Source organism: Puma concolor, chromosome F2 (genome assembly GCF_028749965.1).
Source record: "Puma concolor isolate L17-30 chromosome F2, mPumCon1.1.hap2, whole genome shotgun sequence".
Lineage (NCBI taxonomy): Eukaryota > Metazoa > Chordata > Mammalia > Carnivora > Felidae > Puma > Puma concolor.
Genome location: NC_141684.1, coordinates 75829373 through 75848196, shown reverse-complemented (window position 1 = coordinate 75848196; position 18824 = coordinate 75829373). Strand labels below are relative to the sequence as shown.

The 18824-nt window shown below is 45.3% G+C and overlaps 1 protein-coding gene across 9 annotated transcripts in view; it reads left to right on the top strand.

The window, feature by feature from the left end:
• Positions 1–18824, top strand: part of LYN (LYN proto-oncogene, Src family tyrosine kinase) — a 128295-nt gene that overhangs the window by 73181 nt on the left and 36290 nt on the right. For all 9 annotated transcript variants that reach the window (XM_086695153.1, XM_086695154.1, XM_086695159.1 and 6 more), the window contains exons 9-10: positions 9047–9229; positions 11778–11854. In XM_086695153.1, coding sequence (XP_086551279.1) covers positions 9047–9229; positions 11778–11854 — 260 coding nt within the window. The remainder of the gene's footprint in view (positions 1–9046; positions 9230–11777; positions 11855–18824) is intronic.

Here is an 18824-nt window from a genome sequence, read left to right as displayed (position 1 = left end):
TCTTATCTGTATTTGACTATGGCCACGGGAAGCTATATTTTAGTGGATTTTCCCCCACTTCCAATCAGAAATTCAAACTGTAAATAATCCAGTTCGACTGTCCCGTGAATATTTTTTGGCAAAGGAATTGCATACTTGAGGGGAAAAGCAGAGGGAGCTTAAGCGGCGAGTACTCATCTGCTCTGAAACAGTAACCCCGCGTGTGAAGGGACAGTGTGGCATTTGGTTCCGACCTCCTCGTGTTCAGCTGTGAAGCCAAGAGGAAGGGATCAAAGTACACGCCATTTGCCCCCAAGAGATAAGAGTGAGGTCTGCTAGTCTGCGAAGCTATCGCTTGGAGGGGAAGACCTTATGATAGTCCTCTTGTATCTTCTTAAAACCGTCTTGAGCGTTGGGGCGCCTCGGTGGCTCAGTCGGGTAAAGCGGCCGACTTCAGCTCAGGTCACGATCTCGCGGTCTGTGGGTTCGAGCCCCGTGTGGGGCTCTGTGCCGACAGCCCGGAGCCCGCTTCGGATTCTGTGTCTCCCTCTCTCTCTCTGCCCCTCCCCCGCTCACGCTCCGCCTCTGTCTCTCTCAAAAATAAAATAATGTTTCAGTAGAACGGTAACCACTGCGCCAGCTCCGCGACGGTGGCGATCACAAGTGCCATTTGAAATTGACAAGGGGCTGTGCTAGTGGGAAGTCAAGGGCGAGGTAGCAGCGGAGGGGGGGCGCACCTGGCCGAGTAGACCTGCTCACGGCCCAGTGTTGCCCTGAGCGGCCCGAAGCTATGCTGAAATTGTCACCTGGAGCTCAGGCACATTGGTCCTTCTGAGATGCGGAAAACCTCTGCTGCGCTGCAATTCTAGATACACTAAAGCTTCCTGCCCATTTCTCACCCTTCCCTGTTCATGGGGGTCCACTGGCCACGTGCTAAATATTCACACTGACTTTAGAGAACGTATTCTAGCATGTGCCCGGGTGGTGGGAGAAACTGAAGTTTAGAAGAGAGGAGAGTGGGGCGTTGAGAAATACAAAGTGTTACTTTTGACTTAAACTCTTTGAAAGGGGGTAAAAGCCTTGTGAAAAATTCATCGTTTAAATAGAGTTGCTAATAATTTTATGTGTGTTTTGTTTACTTTTTTTTAATTTTTTTTTAACGTTTATTTTTGAGACAGAGAGAGACAGAGCATGAACGGGGGAGGGTCAGAGAGAGGGAGACACAGAATCCGAAACAGGCTCCAGGCTCCGAGCTGTCAGCACAGAGCCCGACGCAGGGCTTGAACTCACAGACCGTGAGATCATGACCTGAGCCGAAGTCGGCCGCTCAACCCACTGAGCCACCCAGGCACCCCTGTTTTGTTTACTTTTGAGAGACCGAGAGACAGAGCGTGAGCAGGGAAGGGGCAGAGAGAGAGAGAGGGAGACACAGAATCCGAAGCAGGCTCCAGGCTCTGAGCTGTGCAGAGGGAGATCAAGCTCAAACCACGAGATCACGACCTGGGCCAAAGTTGGTCGCTTAGCTGACTGATCCAGGCGCCCCGTTGTTCCTAGGTGTGTGTGTGTGTGTGTGTGTGTGTGTTTTAAGTTTATTCATTTATTATTTCTGAGAGAGAAAGAGAGCACGAGCAGGGGAGGGGCAGAGAGAGAGGGAGGCACAGAATCCAGAGCAGGCTCCGGGCTCTGAGCTGTGTCAGCACGGAGCCCGACACGGGTCTCAAACTCAGGTACTGTGAGATGAGGACCTGAGCTGAAGTTGGATGTTTAACCAGCTGAGCCACCCAGGCGCCCCCATTCCTGGATTTCTTAATTAAACTTTTTATTTTGAGGGACGCCTGGGTGACTCATTCAGTTGAGCTTCTGACTCTTGATTTTTGACTCAGGTCATGATCTCACAGTTCATGGGTTCGAGCCCTGCTGGCAGCACAGAGCCCGCTTGGGATTCTCTCCCTCTCTCTCTGCCCCTCCTCTGCTCATGTGTGCTCTCTCTCTCAAAATAAATAAACATTAAAAAAACTTTAGATTTTGCGATGATTATAGATTCACCTGCAGCTGTAAGAAATAATACACAAATTAAAACATATCTGTGCAAACACTTCTAGATGAATGTTTGTAAGAGCATTATTCATAATAGCTAAAGACCGTAAACAACCCACATGTCCATCCATGCAATGGATACATAAAATGTGCTGTTTCTGTCCAATAGGATATTATTCAGCAATAAAAAGGAATAAAGTAGCTGACACATGCTACCATGTGAGTGACCCTTGAAAACACTGTGTTAAATGACAGAAGCCAGACACAAAGGACCACGTGTTAAGTGATCCCATTTGTGTTGTGGATAGGCAAATCTATCACTCCGAGTAGATGGGTGGCCGCCTTAGTGGCGGGGCCAGGAGGATGGGGACGTGACGGTCAATGGCTATGGGGTTTCTTTTGGGGGTGATGAAAACGTCCCAGTATTTGATTGTGCTGCTGGGCCCACAATTCTGAATATATAAAAACCAATGAATTGTATGCTTTAAATAGGTGAATGGTATGGCATATGAATTCTCTTTCAATATTCGTGTGTGTGTATATATATATATATATATACATATACATATATATACATATATATATACACACACACACATACACACACACACACACACACACACACACACACACACACACACGTACTATACATAAATAGTACAAAGAGATCCCATGTAACCTTGACCTAGTTTCCCCCAGTGGTAACATCTTGCAAAACTACAGTATGATATCCTTGCCAGGATATTGACGTTGATAGTTGTTTTTTAATCATGCTTTTCTCCTCTAGTCTTGTATTAAAGGAAGGAAGGGAAGAGAAAGAAGGAAGGGAAGTGGGGAAGGAAGGGAAAGAAAGAAGGAAAAAAAGAGAAAAGAGCAAAATAGAAATTTTGATCTGGGATCTTTTGCAGATACGGTTCTATGAGTTTGGCTGTCAAGGGAGCACTTCCTTTGCTATTGAAGTAATGTGTGCTGAATGCATTTAGCAGAGGAATACTGGGAATCAGACCAAAAGAATAAATGATTGGTGACACTATGTTATGGATCAGAGGTCAAAGGATGCCCCCCCCCCCCCTGGGTGTATCTGTGTCTCCTTCCATCTGTCCAAGGGTTGGTGTAAAAATCAAGGTCTGCAATTTAGAGCTGCCTGAGTTTAGTTTATTTCTCTTTTGGGATTTTGGATCTCAAGAGATGAGCCGACTAGTTTTTCCCATTGATAGCAAAAGTAGAACAAATTAAAAATTGTATCACTGGCAACCAAATAAAATCATATTTTTGTGACATTCATAGACTACCAGTCACATTTTACGGTCCAGATTTTTCTGGTCTGCAACGCACGAACAAATACTAGGAAGTGACCTGCTTTAGGGGAGGGGAGGGTGGGGCTAAAAGAAAGGAGTTTCTCCCTCAAGCTGTTTCCTCTCGTTCGTGTGATCCTCTTGACATCTGGCTTGGTGACACGTTTTCCCCCGTGGATTGTTGGATTCCAGGGGAACTGACTGCTCAGTGAAGCCAAAGATGATGTTTCCTGTTGCCACTCGATCTGCGAAGAGACTTTGTAGAAGAAAGGGAACTTGTTTTCCATTGAATGTTGCCTGATACATTTTTGAGCCAGTTGCATTGAAATTTAATCACCAGCCAACACCAACCACATGCATCTCTTGTGAAAACCAGCTTCCATTTTGCGGTACTTAAGGAGCTTTTTTAGCAAATTAGTCACACCCGGAAGTGGAGCTGTCTCAAAGTGTCACACGAGCTTTCTTTAACTGTGCCAAAATGGCACTCTTCAAGAAATTCTTCACTTTCAAGTGATTTTTTTTTTAATGTTCATTTATTTATTTTGAGAAAGAGAGAGAGGGGGCACGCATGCGAGTTGGGGAGGGGCAGCGAGTGACAGAGCGAGAGAATCCCGGGCAGGCTCCACACCTGCCAGCACAGAGCCTGGCACAGGGCTCGATCTCCTGAATCATGAGATCGTGACCTGAGCCAAAATCAAGAGTCACATGCTCAACGGACTGAGCCACCCAGGCGCCCCCTCAAATGATTTTTTAAAAAAAAAAATCATCGTCTATCTGTAATGCCGACCCAAATCTCCATGACTAGGTTAATTGAACCTGTACCCTACGGGAGAATATCTCGGCAAAGTACAGTCTGATCCTTAGTGCCGAATACAAATCATGCCTTTAGGGCAAGTCGGAGACCTGCCCTCTTGTTTAAATACCACCGCCCCAAGACACCAGTGAGTTTGGAAGCTGCTGCAATCTTGAGCTGTGCTTGATGGAACTGTTTTATTTACCGTTCATCTCAACCTCCTTATCAGCAATTTTAATATCTTTAGCAGCTGTGCTGTTTCCTGACAACTTTTTCCCCTGCCCTTGGAAAGCATTTTTTTTCTTCATCCTTTACCCATAATTTTATTTATGTAAAAAGGCTCAGTGAGTTCCATTGTTGGATGACAGAGAGAGAGCGGGTTTGTTTCTTTCACTTTTATTGCTGGGTGAGCTAACCGGCGGACTGAAAAGTGTATACAACACAAATGTTCAATATCACAAATAATTATAAAATGAAAACTGGTGCGGTGGCCGCTGAGACCACATGGTGGAAACTTACCAGCACCCAGCAGCCCCCACTTACCCTTTACCAACCACAACCTCACCGTCCCCCAAAGGCAGCTGCCATTCTGGCTTTTGTGATAATTTCCTTTTCTTTATTCTTCTGTTACTTATGCACATGGGGGTGAGCATCCTCCAGAATATAGTAGTTTTGCCTGTTTTTAAACTTTATGTTAATGAGTCATACCAAAAACTACCCTTTTACTTTTTTTTTAATTTTTAAAAAATGTTTATTCATTTTTGAGAGAGAGAGACAGGGTGTGAGCAGGGGAGGGGCAGAGAAAGAGGGAGACACAGAATCCGAAACAGGCTCCAGGCTCTGAGCTGTCAGCAGAGAGCCCGACGCGGGGCTCGAACCCACGAACTGTGAGATCATGACCTGAGCCCAAGTCAGACGCTTAACCAACTGAGCCACCCAGGCGCCCCCAAAAAACTACCGTTTTCTTACGTCTTGCCTCTTCTGTTCCACATTATAGTTGTGAGATTTCATCCATATTTTTGGGTGTGGCTACAGTTCATTTACCTTCATCGCTATAGCGCATCGTGTTGTACTCAAGGTGTAGAGAAGTTTAGCTATTAATTTCACCATTTACTTTTAAATGTTAGCGAGGGTGAGTGAGCAGGGGAGGAGCAGAGAAAGAGAGAGAGTGGGGGAGAGGCAGAGTGTGTGGGATAGAGGATCCGAGGCAGGCTCTGGCTGACAGCAGTGAAACATACGGGGCTCGAACTCATGAACCGCGAGACCGTGACCTGAGCCGAAGTTGGATGCTCAACTGACTGGGCCACCCGGGCGCCCCTGATTTCGCTATTTATTGATGAAGCTGGATGTGTTCCCAGTTTTCAGCAACTATGAATGACAATTCTGCTGGGAACCTTTTTGTAGTGGATCAAGGGTCCATGAGTTTTTCTAGGGTGGCCAGGAGTCACTTTGCTGCATCACGGGAGTATGGATCTTCAACTCTACCAAACACTGCCAACTTTGTTTCCAAAGTGCTTGTCCCAGTCATATATACAAGAGTTCTCAGTACGCCATTTCCTGATCAACAGAATTGTATCTAGAAGGAGGTGGGCCACAGGTCAGCACAGCCTGTGGGGAGGTGAGGGGTGTGGCCGACACTCAAATGATTGCACTTGAAAGGAGGCTGGTCTGTCAACATCCTTCATGGGCCCCTGGGAATATTATTAAAGACAAGCTTCACGGCTCGATTTCACTGATGCTCAGAAAAGAGCACAGAAGGCCTTGGGGAGCTGCCCCAATCTCTCTATCATGGTCATGTGCTCACCAACACTCAAGTTGTCAGGCTTTGTGATTTTTGTCAAGCTGGGTGGTGGCTTCTTCCTATAGCTTTATTTGCATTTCTCTGATTACTAATAAGACTGAGTTCTTTTTTACACGTTTGGCAGCCATTTGGACGACTTCTTTTCAAAATGCCCATTCAAGCCTCTGGCTATTTTTCTATTTTTCTTATTGATTTGTAGGAATTCTTTGTATATTCTGGACACCAGTCCTTTGTCGGTGTCAAAGAGAGTGTATTTTCTTGCTCTGTTTTGCCACTGATACAGTCATGTCACTGAGGATCTATATAGAAACCTTTTTTGCATTTTATCTAGTTTGTTTTTTGCATTTATTATTGAAGTTTGGCACACAATGTTACACTACTCTCGGAGGTACAACATAGTGATCTGACCATTCTGTACATCACTCACTGTTCACCACAGTAACATAATTGCAGTATTATTGACGAGAGTCCCTATGCTGTACTTCTCATGTCTGTGACTTATTCACTTTGTAACAGAAAGTTTGTACTTCTTCATCCCCTTCACCTATTAACACCCATCCCCGCACCCCTTCCCCTCCGGCAACCACCAGTTTGTTCTCTGTTGAGTCTGTTTTTGGTTTTTTTTTTGTTTGTTCATTTATTTTACGTTGGTTTTTGATTTTGTTTTTTGTTTTTTTGTTTTGTTTTTTGTTTTTTTTAGATTCCACAGATAAGTGAAATCCTATGGTATTTATCTTTCTCTGTCTGACTTCCTTAGCACAATGCCCTCTAGGCCCATCTGTGTTATTACCAACGGCAAGATCTCATTCTTTTTTATGGCTGAGTAAATTGCATCGGGTGTGTGTGTATCACTTCTTTATCCACTCATCTACTGATGGGCACTCAGGTTGCTTCCATGTCTTAGCTGTTGTAAGTAATGCTGCAATAAACATAGGGTTGCATATATCTTTTAGAATTAACGTTTTCATTTTCACTGGGTAAATACCCAAAAGCGGAATGACTGAATCACATGGTGTTTCAATTTTCAGTTTGTTTTAGGAAACTCCATACTGTTTTCCACAGGGGCTGTACCAGTTTGCATTCCTACCAACAGTGCATGAGGGCTCCTTTTCCTCCTCGTCGTTACCAATGCTCGTTATTTCATGTCTTCTTGGTACCATCCATTCTGACAGGTGTGAGGTGAGGTCTCATTGGGGGCTTTGATTTGCATTTCCCCGATGATTAGTGATGTTGAACATCTTTTCATACATTTGTTGACCATCTGTAAGTCTTTTTTGGAAAAGTGTCTGTTCAGGTCCCCTGCCCATTTTTAATCAGATTATTTGGTTTTTCTGGTGTTGAGTTGTAGAAGTTCCTTATATATTTGGGTACTAACCCCTTATGAGATGTGTCATTTGTCAATCTCCCCTCCCATTCGGTAGGCTGTTTTCTCATTTTGTTGGTGTCCTTTGCTGTGCGCAAGCGGTTTATTTTCGTGTGGCCCCCGTAGTTTAGTTTTGCTTTTGTTTTCCTTGCCTGAGGAGACCTATTCATAAAGATGTTGTGAAGACTGATGTCCACGAGATGACTGCCTCTGTTTTCTTTTAGGAATTTTATAGTTTCAGGTCTTATATTTAAGTCTTCAATCTATTTGAAGGGCTTTTTTTTGTTAATGGTATAAGAAAGTGGTCCAGTTTCATTCTTTTGCATGTAACTGTCCAATGTTCTTAACCCCATTTATCGTAAAAACTATCTTGTCCCCATCGTATATTCTTGCCTACTTTATCATAGATTAATTGACCATGTAAGTATGCGTTTATTTATGGGCTTTCTCTTCTATTCTATTGATCTGTGTGTCTGTTTTTGTGCCAACATCATACGGTTTTGATTACTGTAACCTTGTACTGTACCTTGAAATCTGGGATTGCGATGCCTTCAGCTTTGTTCTTTCTCAAAATTGCTTTGGCTATTCAGGGTCTTTTGTGGTTCCATATGGATTTTAGGATTATTTGTTCTAGTTCTGTAAAAAATGCTGTTGGCATTTGATTGGGATTGCGTTGAATCTGTGGATTCCTTTGCACAGTGGGAACATTTTAACAACATTAATTCTTCTAATCCATGACCCTGGTGTATCTTTCCATTCGTTCGTGTCGTCTTCAGTTTCTTCCATCAGCGTTTCATAGTTTTCAGGGTACAGATCTTTTGCCTCCTTGGTTAAATTTATTCCAGATATTTATTCTTTTTGATACAATCGTAAATGGGATTGTTTTCCTAATTTCTCTTTCTGCTACTTCATGATTAGTGTATAGAAATACAACAGATTTATGTATATCAACTTTGTATCCTACGACTTTTCTGCATTCATTAAATACATTTGTGTCACTGAAAACCTATGTATAAACCTTGAAACAAATTTGTAACGATCTCCATATTAAATTTTTTAACATTTTAATCAAAACAATTGTTTTACCATGGTAAGTGTGCTCTTTAATCCCTACTGCCTATGTCACCCATCCCGCAATCCCTTCCCCTTTGGTAACTACCAGTTTATTCTCTATAGTAAAGAGTCTATTTCTTGGTTTGTCTCTTTCTCTGTTTTCTCCCGTGCTCATTTGTTTTGTTTCTTAAATTCCACATATGAGTGAGATCATATGGCATTTGTCTTTTTCTGGCTTATTCCACTTAGTTGTATACTCTCCTGGCTTCACCCATGTCCTTGCAAATGGGAAGATTTCATTCTTGTTTATGGGTGAATAACCATGCTCAGCACGGAGCCCCATGCGGGGCTCGATCCTGCAAGAAAAACTGTGAGATCGTGACCCGAGCCTAAATCAAAAGTTGGACACTTAGCCAACTGAGCCACCCAGGTGCCCCGCATATAGAGGGGTTTTTTTTGTTGTTTTTTTAAATAATGCTTTATGAAAACTTTTTGGTTTTGGGGACGATTTTAGATTTCTTTGGTAAAGATGGTAGACAGAAGTGTCACATTCTCACACACCCTTGACTCAACCTTCCCTCGTGTGAACCCTGTAGAGAGTTTTGTGTAAGTTTTTTCGACCTAGGACGAAATTTCCTTTGAACTCTGCATAAAGTTTTTGGTTTTCAGTTTGATCTATAAAGCTGAAGTCACAAAGCTTGCCCTCCCTTCTGCTTGCTTTCTAGGTTACTATAACAACAGTACCAAAGTGGCTGTAAAAACCCTGAAACCAGGCACCATGTCTGTGCAAGCATTCCTGGAGGAGGCCAACCTCATGAAGACCCTTCAGCATGACAAGCTGGTGAGGCTGTATGCCGTGGTCACCAGAGAGGAGCCTATCTACATCATCACTGAATACATGGCCAAGGGTGAGCACGTCCCCCCGACCCCGTGCTTTTAAGAGGCTTGACGCTCCCAAAGCAAAACGCTTAAATGCTCAAAGAATGTTCAGTTTTAATTCTAAGACAGCAGGCTCACCACGGAAAAATGAGAAAATGTGGGAAAGCAGAGCATGTTCACAAACCACCTCATGAGACATGTTATAAATATTACCTGAATTATAGAAATAATACATAGTCTATCTTCTCTGCATTTGTCTTCATATACATATTAGCCACAAGAATAGCACGCAATACGTCGTAGGCCCCTAATAAATATTTGTCAAAAAAAAAATCTATTTCAAATAGGAGTATTTTTGTTATATATTTAAAACGGGAATTCTTAAAATGCTAAAACGAGTCATTTTCCTCTTTAGCATTTTTTAATGTTCAGGGTGTCACTTTAAAATGCTCACATTTTGGGGCACCTGGGTGGCTTAGTTGGTTAAGTGTCAGACTTTTGTTCAGGTCACGATCTCAACAGTTCGTGAGTTCGAGCCGCACACTGGGCTCTGTGCTGACAACTCAGAGCCTGGAGCCTGCTTCGGCTTCTGTGTCTGTCTGTCTGTCTCTCTCTCTCTCTCTCTCTCTCTCTCTCTCTGCCCCTCCCCTACTCGTACTCTATCTGTCTGTCTCTCAAAAATAAATAAACATTGAAATAAATTTTTTTAAGTTTCAAAAATGTTAACATTTTTTAAACTGTTGGAAGTTAAATTCCTATGTATCAGAATCACTGAACGAAGAGGTTTCCAGCAACCACGTTTTCTCCCACTGATGTTACCTTCAGATAACAGGGTTTGAGTTATCATCCTTCCTCTGTTCAGTTAGAGATACTAACAAACTGCCAAATGGTTCTTTAAAAATCTTCAGAAGGAACGAAGGAAGAAAAGAAAGAAACATACATAATAGAGAATTAACAATCATCTCATGCTTGATGGAGACTATAGTGTAATGTCGTAGCTGAATAGAAAGATGAACGTTATATTTGCTTATTTAATATATATAAATATTTCAGAATATTAGTCAGTCTGGGGCACCCGGGTGACTCAGTCGGTTAAGTGTCCGACTTTGGCTCAGGTCATGATCTCACAGTCCATGAGTTCGAGCACCGTGTCGGGCTCTGTGTTGACAGCTCAGAGCCTGGAGCCTGCTTTGAGTTCTGTGTCCCCCACTCTCTCTCTGCCCCTCCCCCACTCTCGTGCTCCATCTTGCTCTCCCAAAAATTAAAAAAAAAAATGTTAAAAAAGAATATTACTCACTCTGAGTCCTTCCAAAAAAGGATATTGTTTAGAAACGAAAACCAAATACCTTGTCCCTATGGCTTAGGTTGCTGTCACCCAGAAACCAGGCTCAGGATCAGACACTTTGTAGGAGTTCAGTAAATACGTGTTGAACTGGGGCGCCTGGGTGGCGCAGTCGGTTAAGCGTCCGACTTCAGCCAGGTCACGATCTCACGGTCCGTGAGTTCGAGCCCCGCATCGGGCTCTGGGCTGATGGCTCAGAGCCTGGAGCCTGTTTCCGATTCTGTGTCTCCCTCTCTCTCTGCCCCTCCCCCGTTCATGCTCTGTCTCTCTCTGTCCCAAAAATAAAAAAATAAAAAATAAAAAAAAATGAATTAATCAGCCGGTAGCATCTGGGATCGTAACTGTAAACAGGAGTTTATCCACATAGCGATGCTTAGCCTTTATTGAGTACTTACTGTATACCAGATTGTCCTTGCTGCCTTCCCCGGGTGATCTCGCCTGGTCTTCTTAGCAATCTGAGGGCTAAGTACCATTGTTCTATGCTGTGGATGAGGCAGCAGAACATTTATTGAGCGCTTACTACCCACCAGGCACCATGGCACGTGCTTTAAATCTGTCCTTACGAGGACCCTGATAATAGCTGGTAGGCTGTGCCCGCTGTACAGGGACTAAGACGTTACAGGTAAGCAACTTGCCTGAGGCTGACACTTCAAGTTCTAGGGGAGAACGCAGGTCTTGTTTTAGAGATGATGCCATAGGAAGCCGGGCGGGGGTTGGGGGGGAGGTTATCGACAAACTTTCTTTTAGGTACAGAGCACGGTATGTTCATCAGACACTCGTGAGCATCTGTAGCTTGTGCTGAGCTCTGTGCTTTTGCTGGACACAGATAGGAGTGAGCCCAGCCAGTGCCTGCCGCAGGCAGGTCGGCCATGAGGACTTGCTGACGCCCGTCCCCGAGAAGCTCTGAGGATTCGGCAGCTGCACTAAGTGTATCGTGGTGCCAGGTGCAAAGTGCTCTGAGATGCGTGCTCTCGGTCACCCGGAGCCAGAAAAACCATGTCCCCCATCGGCCTTTCTTACCTGGACCACACACTACATTTCCCATCAGGTCAAAGGGAGCAGCTTAGAGGGGACTGGGTATGACCAACTTCAAGAAAAAGGCACAGTGGCCATACAGCATTGTCAAGGCCGTCATTCCATGGGTTCCCCCGCTAATAGGAATGATTGTTTGACTTGTGTTCGGATGTTGGTCTTGTGTGTTTGAACTACCCCGACTTGTTCCTCTCTATCAACAGGCAGTCTGCTGGATTTCCTGAAGAGTGACGAAGGGGGCAAAGTCCTGCTTCCAAAGCTCATTGACTTCTCTGCTCAGGTGAGGTATTAAAAACCCAGGGTGTCTGTAAATTCACGCAGACCGCCTTGCATCAGAGTCGCGATGTTCCCGGGAGAAGGCATTTTCCTTGAATGCTTCCCAGGAGCAGTTCTGAGAAAAAGACCTTCCAGGGCACGCTTCCCTGAAGACAGTAATGCGTGTTTCACACTGAAGGCATTTGTGCGTGTGTCGAGCTCTGGCTGGGGTGTCGTGTGCCCTAAAACAAGTCAGCCCCTTATACTTCTGTTCACTTCTGCACCAGCTATAGAAAAACACAGCTGAAGTGGTCACTTTGTTCTGCGTTTTGGAAATGCAGTCCCACGCGACATAAGCACAGCGCATTCTAAGTGATGCATGGTGGTATTTCAGGTACTAACCTAAGGTACGGAAACTTCGAAGTCCTTAGTATTCGTGCAGAGGGAGCTCCTTATCTCCCCCCCGTCTCGTCCTTCTTGTTGGCTGTGTCTTTAGGATTCTAAGAAATACTCATTCGTAATATTTCTAGTACTAGCCTAGAAGTGGCAAATATGTTTAGTTTGGAAGCACACGTTTCCTGAAGGGCATTTAAGGGCAGAGGGACGTCACCCGAAACCCAGCAGTATGCCCGATGTGTCCAGGAAACGCACGTCCGGATGATGCCAGCTGCTGACTTTTAATAGTTTGATTGTGTCTGGTCGGCACGTTACATACTTGGCTTGTTTTGTTTCTAAATCCTGGCCGTGGGTAGTTCATGTTGGGAAGGCCACGTGCCATAAAGCCTGAAGTAGCACAGGAGGTTTCTAGAAGTTTCAGGTAAGGGTGGCCTTCTTGATCTTCGTTTCTCACTCCGGTTTCTTCCCTCCGACCCTCTTTAAGTCGGGAAGTTGATATAAGGCCTTCTGGGGAGGATGATATCAAAGGAATGAGTGTGCAGGTGAAGTACTCCAAGTAAGAGAGCGTCAGAATACGTATTCTGCAGTAGAAGATTGTGGGCAGAGCTGGGGTTCAACATCCGAAGGCTCGTGTGTGTCGGGACTCAATAGCCATAACCACCCAGGAAGTCCTTTGCCTCTTTGGGTTGGTGTATCGGCCCGTCAAATGGGAATGCTAATTCCTACTTTAAGGTGATGTTGTTGGGGGTCTAATCTCACCACAGACTGGCGTGGATACAGGCACATCGCAGCCTGTTGGGGGAAGCTGAGGTCACCTTGGGGATGACAGTCCCCATCATTCCAGTAGAGGTGCGTGACGAAGTCCTCATGCTCGGGCCCCATCTCCTCTCCCTGAACTTGACAGCCTTAGTAGATTTCTTACCTGAGTAGGACATTCAAAGGTGATCTGGAACCCCAGTGTCTAAGGTGGAAAGAAGCAAGATCGCTGTGGTAGAGCTGGGGGAGGGAAAGAGTCCAGCAGCCCTGACTTTTTAACCCTTCGCTCAAGCTCTGCACGCTGGGCCCTGTGAGAGGCTCGGTGGGACTGCAAGGGTTCCAGGATCACAGTTTGAAAACCACTGTTCTGCAGTAAGAGGAAAGATCACTTGGATGGACGCGGCTCTAGATGCTAGGTAGATAGGGAGGCAGAAAATGAGAAAGCAGAAGTTGATGTACTTGTGTCATACTTGACGTAGATAAAGGAGGCAGTGATTTAGGCATCCCCAGTGGATGAGAGACACTTGAGTGTAGTGAAGGTTTGTTGCACCTGCTTCTCAGAGGGGGAAGGTTGCTGACAGGGATATGGAGAAGTGGGACATTTGGCCTGGAGGCCTGAGCGGTTATAGTTCAAGTGCAACTGAGGGTCTGATCTGTGCCTACAGTTCTATGGGGTAATATAGGGTCTACAGTTATAGAGAAATTACGCACGTCAGGGTGTGTACTGTACCTGGAGAAGGACTTTATTTTGTCACATGAGTATTTTTTTTATGTTTATTTATTTTTGAGAGACAAAGCGTGAGCAGGGGAGGGGCAGAGAGAGAGGGAGACACAGAATCCGAAGCAGGCTCCCGGCTCTGAGCTGTCAACACAGAGCCTGATGAGGGGCACGAACTCACGAACTGTGAGATCATGACCTGAGCTGAAGTCGGACACCTAGCCAACGGAGCCACCCAGGCGCCCCATCACATGAGTATTTTTTATTTGATTTTACTTGGCTTACCTTATAAAACTTTATCTTGACGTAGTTAAAGCTTTAAGAGACTCAGGGTCTCTGTACCTATTCTTTAACTTGGTAAATTACTACTATTACTAAAAAAGGTATGTTTTTCTAGCTTACAAATGAGTTGGGGGAGAAAGGTACTTTCTAAAGCTTTGAAGTTTGCAAGGAAGATTATCTCAGAGCCTGGCACTGACCATGACTTTCAAATCGTAGGTTCCAGGTGGCTTCAGTTGACTCCTCGGTCAACTGGGATAGGGCTGAGCCCTTCCCCCTGCCCCTCACCCCACCCCCCATGAGAGGAGGGGCCTGGGATAATCGAAGCCACCACCAAAGGAGTTTTGCAAATCCAGCTCCTGCTGGATGAGCTCTTGTTCCCCAGCCCAGAGTTTCTTTCCCAGCCGTGACCACTGGGTAGAACTGGTGGGACATCTAATTTAAGTGCCTGGGGAGTTAAGTGTCAGTGGGAGAGTCAGCGGGTCAGCAGCGCCTGGGGTTGTCGCAAAGCATGTGGTTCAGCACAAAATTCATTCACCAAATACAATTTCATTTTGAGTTCATCTTTTTTTTTTTTAAGTTCTCTGAGTTTTATTTTACTTTATTTTATTCTATTTATTTATTTTTAATATGAAATTTATTGTCAAACTGGTTTCCATACAACACCCAGTGCTCATCCCAACAGATGCCCTCCTCGATGCCCATCACCCACTTTCCCCTCCCCCCACCCCTCATCAACCCTCAGTTTGTTCTCAGTTTTTAAGAGTTTCTTATGGTTTGGCTCCCTCCCTCTCTAACTTTTTTTTTTTCCCCTTCCCCTCCCCCATGGACTTCTGTTAAGTTTCTCAGGGTCCACATAAGGAAAACATATGGTATCTGTCTTTCTCTGTATGGCTTATTTCACTTAGCATAACACTCTCCAGTTCCATCCATGTTGCTACAAAGAGCCATATTTCATTCTTTCTCATTGCCACGTAGTATTCCATTGTGCATATAAACCGCGACTTCTTTATCCATTCGTCAGTTGATGGACATTTAGGCTCTTTCCATGATTTGGCTATTGTTGAGAGTGCTGCTATAAACATTGGGGTACAAGTGCCCCTATGCATCAGCACTCCTGGATCCCTTGGATAAATTCCTAGCAGTGCTATTGCTGGGTCATAGGGTAGATCTATTTTTAATTTTTTGAGGAACCTCCACACTGTTTTCCAGAGTGACTGCACCAGTTTGCATTCTCACCAACAGTGCAAGTGGGTTCCCGTTTCTCCACATCCTCGCCAGCATCTGTAGTCTCCTGATTTGTTCATTTTGGCCACTCTGACTGGCGTGAGGTGATATCTGAGTGGATTTGTATTTCCCTGATGAGGAGTGACATTGAGCATCTTTTCATGTGCCTGTTGGCCATCCGGATGCCTTCTTTAGAGAAGTGCCTATTCATGTCTTCTGCCCATTTCTTCACTGGATTATTTGTTTTTCGGGTGTGGAGTTTGGTGAGTTCTTTATAGATTTTGGATACTAGCCCTTTGTCTGATATGTCATCTGCAAGTATCTTTTCCCATTCCGTCGGTTGCCTTTGAGTTTTGTTGATTGTTTCCTTTGCAGCGCAGGAGCTTTTTATCTTCATGAGGTGCCAGTAGTTCAAGTTCATCTTTGTTCATGGTGCATACCTCACCCACACTCTTCCCCAGTCCTTCTCTCAAGGTGGACCTCCCAGACCATATGTTGCCCCACCTTTGATTATTATCGGCTTCGTTTGCTTGTGACTTTTCTTGTTATGATATCAATAACGTGAGAAAAGGGCCTGAACCTTGGCAACAAGCAGTGGGGGCCTGCACACCTCGGTCTCAGTCTGAAATCGGCTCTCTGTTGAGCCCCCGCCCAATCACCATCCAACCTTTTCCCATCCAATTGGTCAATGCACCAATTGACCACCGTCAATTCCCTTTGTGACCGGTCTGAAGTGATCTCTTTATACAAGAAGTCATCTCTGAAGTTTTCCTCCTTTTCCTCTCCATCGTGTGCAACCAGTTAACTCTGCTGCCTCTCCATAATGGATGAGAGTAATAAATACGATGGCCCAAGGTGACAGAGGACACTTGGTGCCCGTACCTAATAATCGATCCTTTCCGTGCCTTCCTCCACTTGCCTTTAGGAGAATCATGGAAGTCCATTTGGCATGTGGACTCTCAACAACTAGCAGGCTGTAGTTTGTACTTTCTCATATTAGCATTATCATAGCATCAAAGAGCACAAGAGGACGCAGTAAAATTCAGCTGGTTTTCGCAGTGAGGGACTGAGAGTAGAAATAAAGCAGTTGCTTCATCTCAGCCCCAGAGGGAAGAGGGAGCGGGGGTAAGGGGCAACACTGGGACTTTTCTCACAGCCTCTTCTCAGCCTCTTCTTCCCTCTCCCCGCGACCTACTTCCCCAAGCTCTACTTTCCCCTAGGCAACCTCCCCTTCGGCCAGTCGAGACAGGAAGTGGGTGAGTGCACATGATATCCTCTCGGTTCATGTGAGAGCTGATGTCATCACTTCCTGTCTCAGGATGAGTCCTAAAAAGCTCTTGCGAGCCCAAGTGTAATTCACCTTGTGCAACCCATCTCTTAGCTCACTGGCCTTCCTCTGCATTTAGTGGAGAGGAAGAAATCTCAACGAAGGCAGCTGCAGCAGTGTTTTTCTTGTAGGAAAGGAAGCGATGTTGTACGCTCTGTGCTAAAATCAGAAAATCCCCCCTTTGCAGAGGAAGCTGGATACTTTCAGGGCAGAGAGACTGCATAATTCCCTTCCAGCCTTTTGCCTGCTGGAAGAGAAGAAAAATGAACTTGAAAAGCCAGGGGGTTGAAATCTGTGGGGATTCCCTGCAACGGAGGCGGAAATGGAATCGAAGACTTGTACAAAGGAGTGGGGAGGGGGGAGAAGCAGGAGATTCACAGTTGCAAGATGGAGGTCAGAGATCATCTTGTAATTCAGGTCAGGTGAACCAAAGCATTCCTAGTTCTTTGGTGGCAACATCACTGAAGTACAGAAGTTAGGAAAACTGAAATGGACAGTTGTGCAATAAAAATAGAAAAGTCAAGGCTTGGACTCCAATAATGGCCACAAGTAACATTTCTTTAACTGCCTTCCATTTGATAAAGCACCTCTATGTCCATTATCTGATTTGAGCCCAGCTATCTTGAAGGCATTTTTATCGGTAGTTACCACATGTCACAAATGCGGAGGTGACCTTGGCTTTGTCTAAGGTTACAGAGCCAGTGGCTGGAAATGCTGGACTCCGTCCTGGGTCTTCTGACTCTAGATAACTTGCTCTTTCCTCTGCACCATCTCACGCTCGGACGCCAAGATCAGAGTTGCCCTAGGATTGTTTTGTACCCCACACTGTGCCAATACTCTACCCACTGGATGGGTATTGCTTATCAGAATTAATGATACCTGGCTTTCTTTCCCCGCCCCCGCAATCTCTATTATCAGAGATTACAGTTTTATCACATAGTGATTGTGCTTAAATATATTTTGCCCTCTATGTTACGCTTAAGCTGCGTTTTATATTGGAAATTGGTAGACTAAGGAAGGCAGGCAATCTGTCCGTGTCCTTCTCAACCTTTTTGAGTGGGAAGGCCTTTTGCCATCAGAGCTTTTTTGAGTTCCCCCTCATCATAGGATCTGCTGCCTGAGAAAACAAGGCATAGACTGGGAATCCGTAGCAATCACCCGGGACCCACCAGTCTCTTGGTGGTAAATGAGGTCTGCGGTGCCTGGAGGGGAGTTTCTGAAGTTTCTACCGTGTCTGTCTATACCGTCAGGTAACGTGTCTCCTCGCTCTACCTCTTCGTAAAGAGCCTGCAAGATAAGTTAGGCTCTCATTCCGCCACTCACGGCCAGCCTTCCCTCCCCTTCCCCCAGCGCAAGGGAATGAAACAACTCCTCTGTTTTCCAAACCGTCATTAATCAACCCTCGATGGATAGTGTCATCACGTTTCATTTACTCAGACTGGAGGAAGGATTCCAGTGGACGTGTTGAATCAGATTCAGCGGCAAGGGGAGACCGCGGGTCACAGACGTGGTTTGCACTGCATCCCTGAGGCCAGATCCCCTCTCCACCCCACATTTGGTCTCACTTCTCACGCACAATTCTAGATCGAGGCCCCGTGTTGCCAATCCTTGATTCCGTGCCGCAGGCTGTGCTGGCTGATGGGGCGTGGTAGTGACTCAGTGTGCATTATTACTAAGTAGCCCTGGTCTCTCTCTCCCTCTCACTCTCTCTCTGCCCCTCATTTGCTCCCCCCCACCCACCCTTTCTCTCCAAATGAAAAACTAAGGAGCCAGGGTTTGGACTGTAAATCCCAGCATAAAATCTAGAGGTGGTGGTTAACTCTTTGTCCAGAATACGAGAAACATCACTCATTTTGCAGATGGCACTCTTGGTGATGCCAACAGAGAAGGCATGGAGCCGAGGGCTGGGAAACCTGGCCCTGCCTGGGGAAAATCCTTTCACAGGCCGGGCCCTCATCTGCGGTGAGAGGCACAGATTAGGTTTCCTGCATCCTGATGCCCCAGCGCTAAAATTCCACGACTGACTAAGAAAATCTACCGAGAATATCTATGTGAATCATCACCTGAAAGCCTAAGTAATGATTTTGCGCGTATTCGGAGGACACTGATACAGGAGTTTGACCTTGCTCTAAAGAAAGGAATATGAACGTATCTGTTTTGCATAGTGAGCTTTGGGCCCGAGACTTGAACTTTGGCTGTGAAAACTTACAGAATGGACATGTGAAACCAGAGTGACTGTCAGAATTGCAAAACTGGACCCTACGCAGTTTCCGTCTGAAAAAGTTCTTCCGT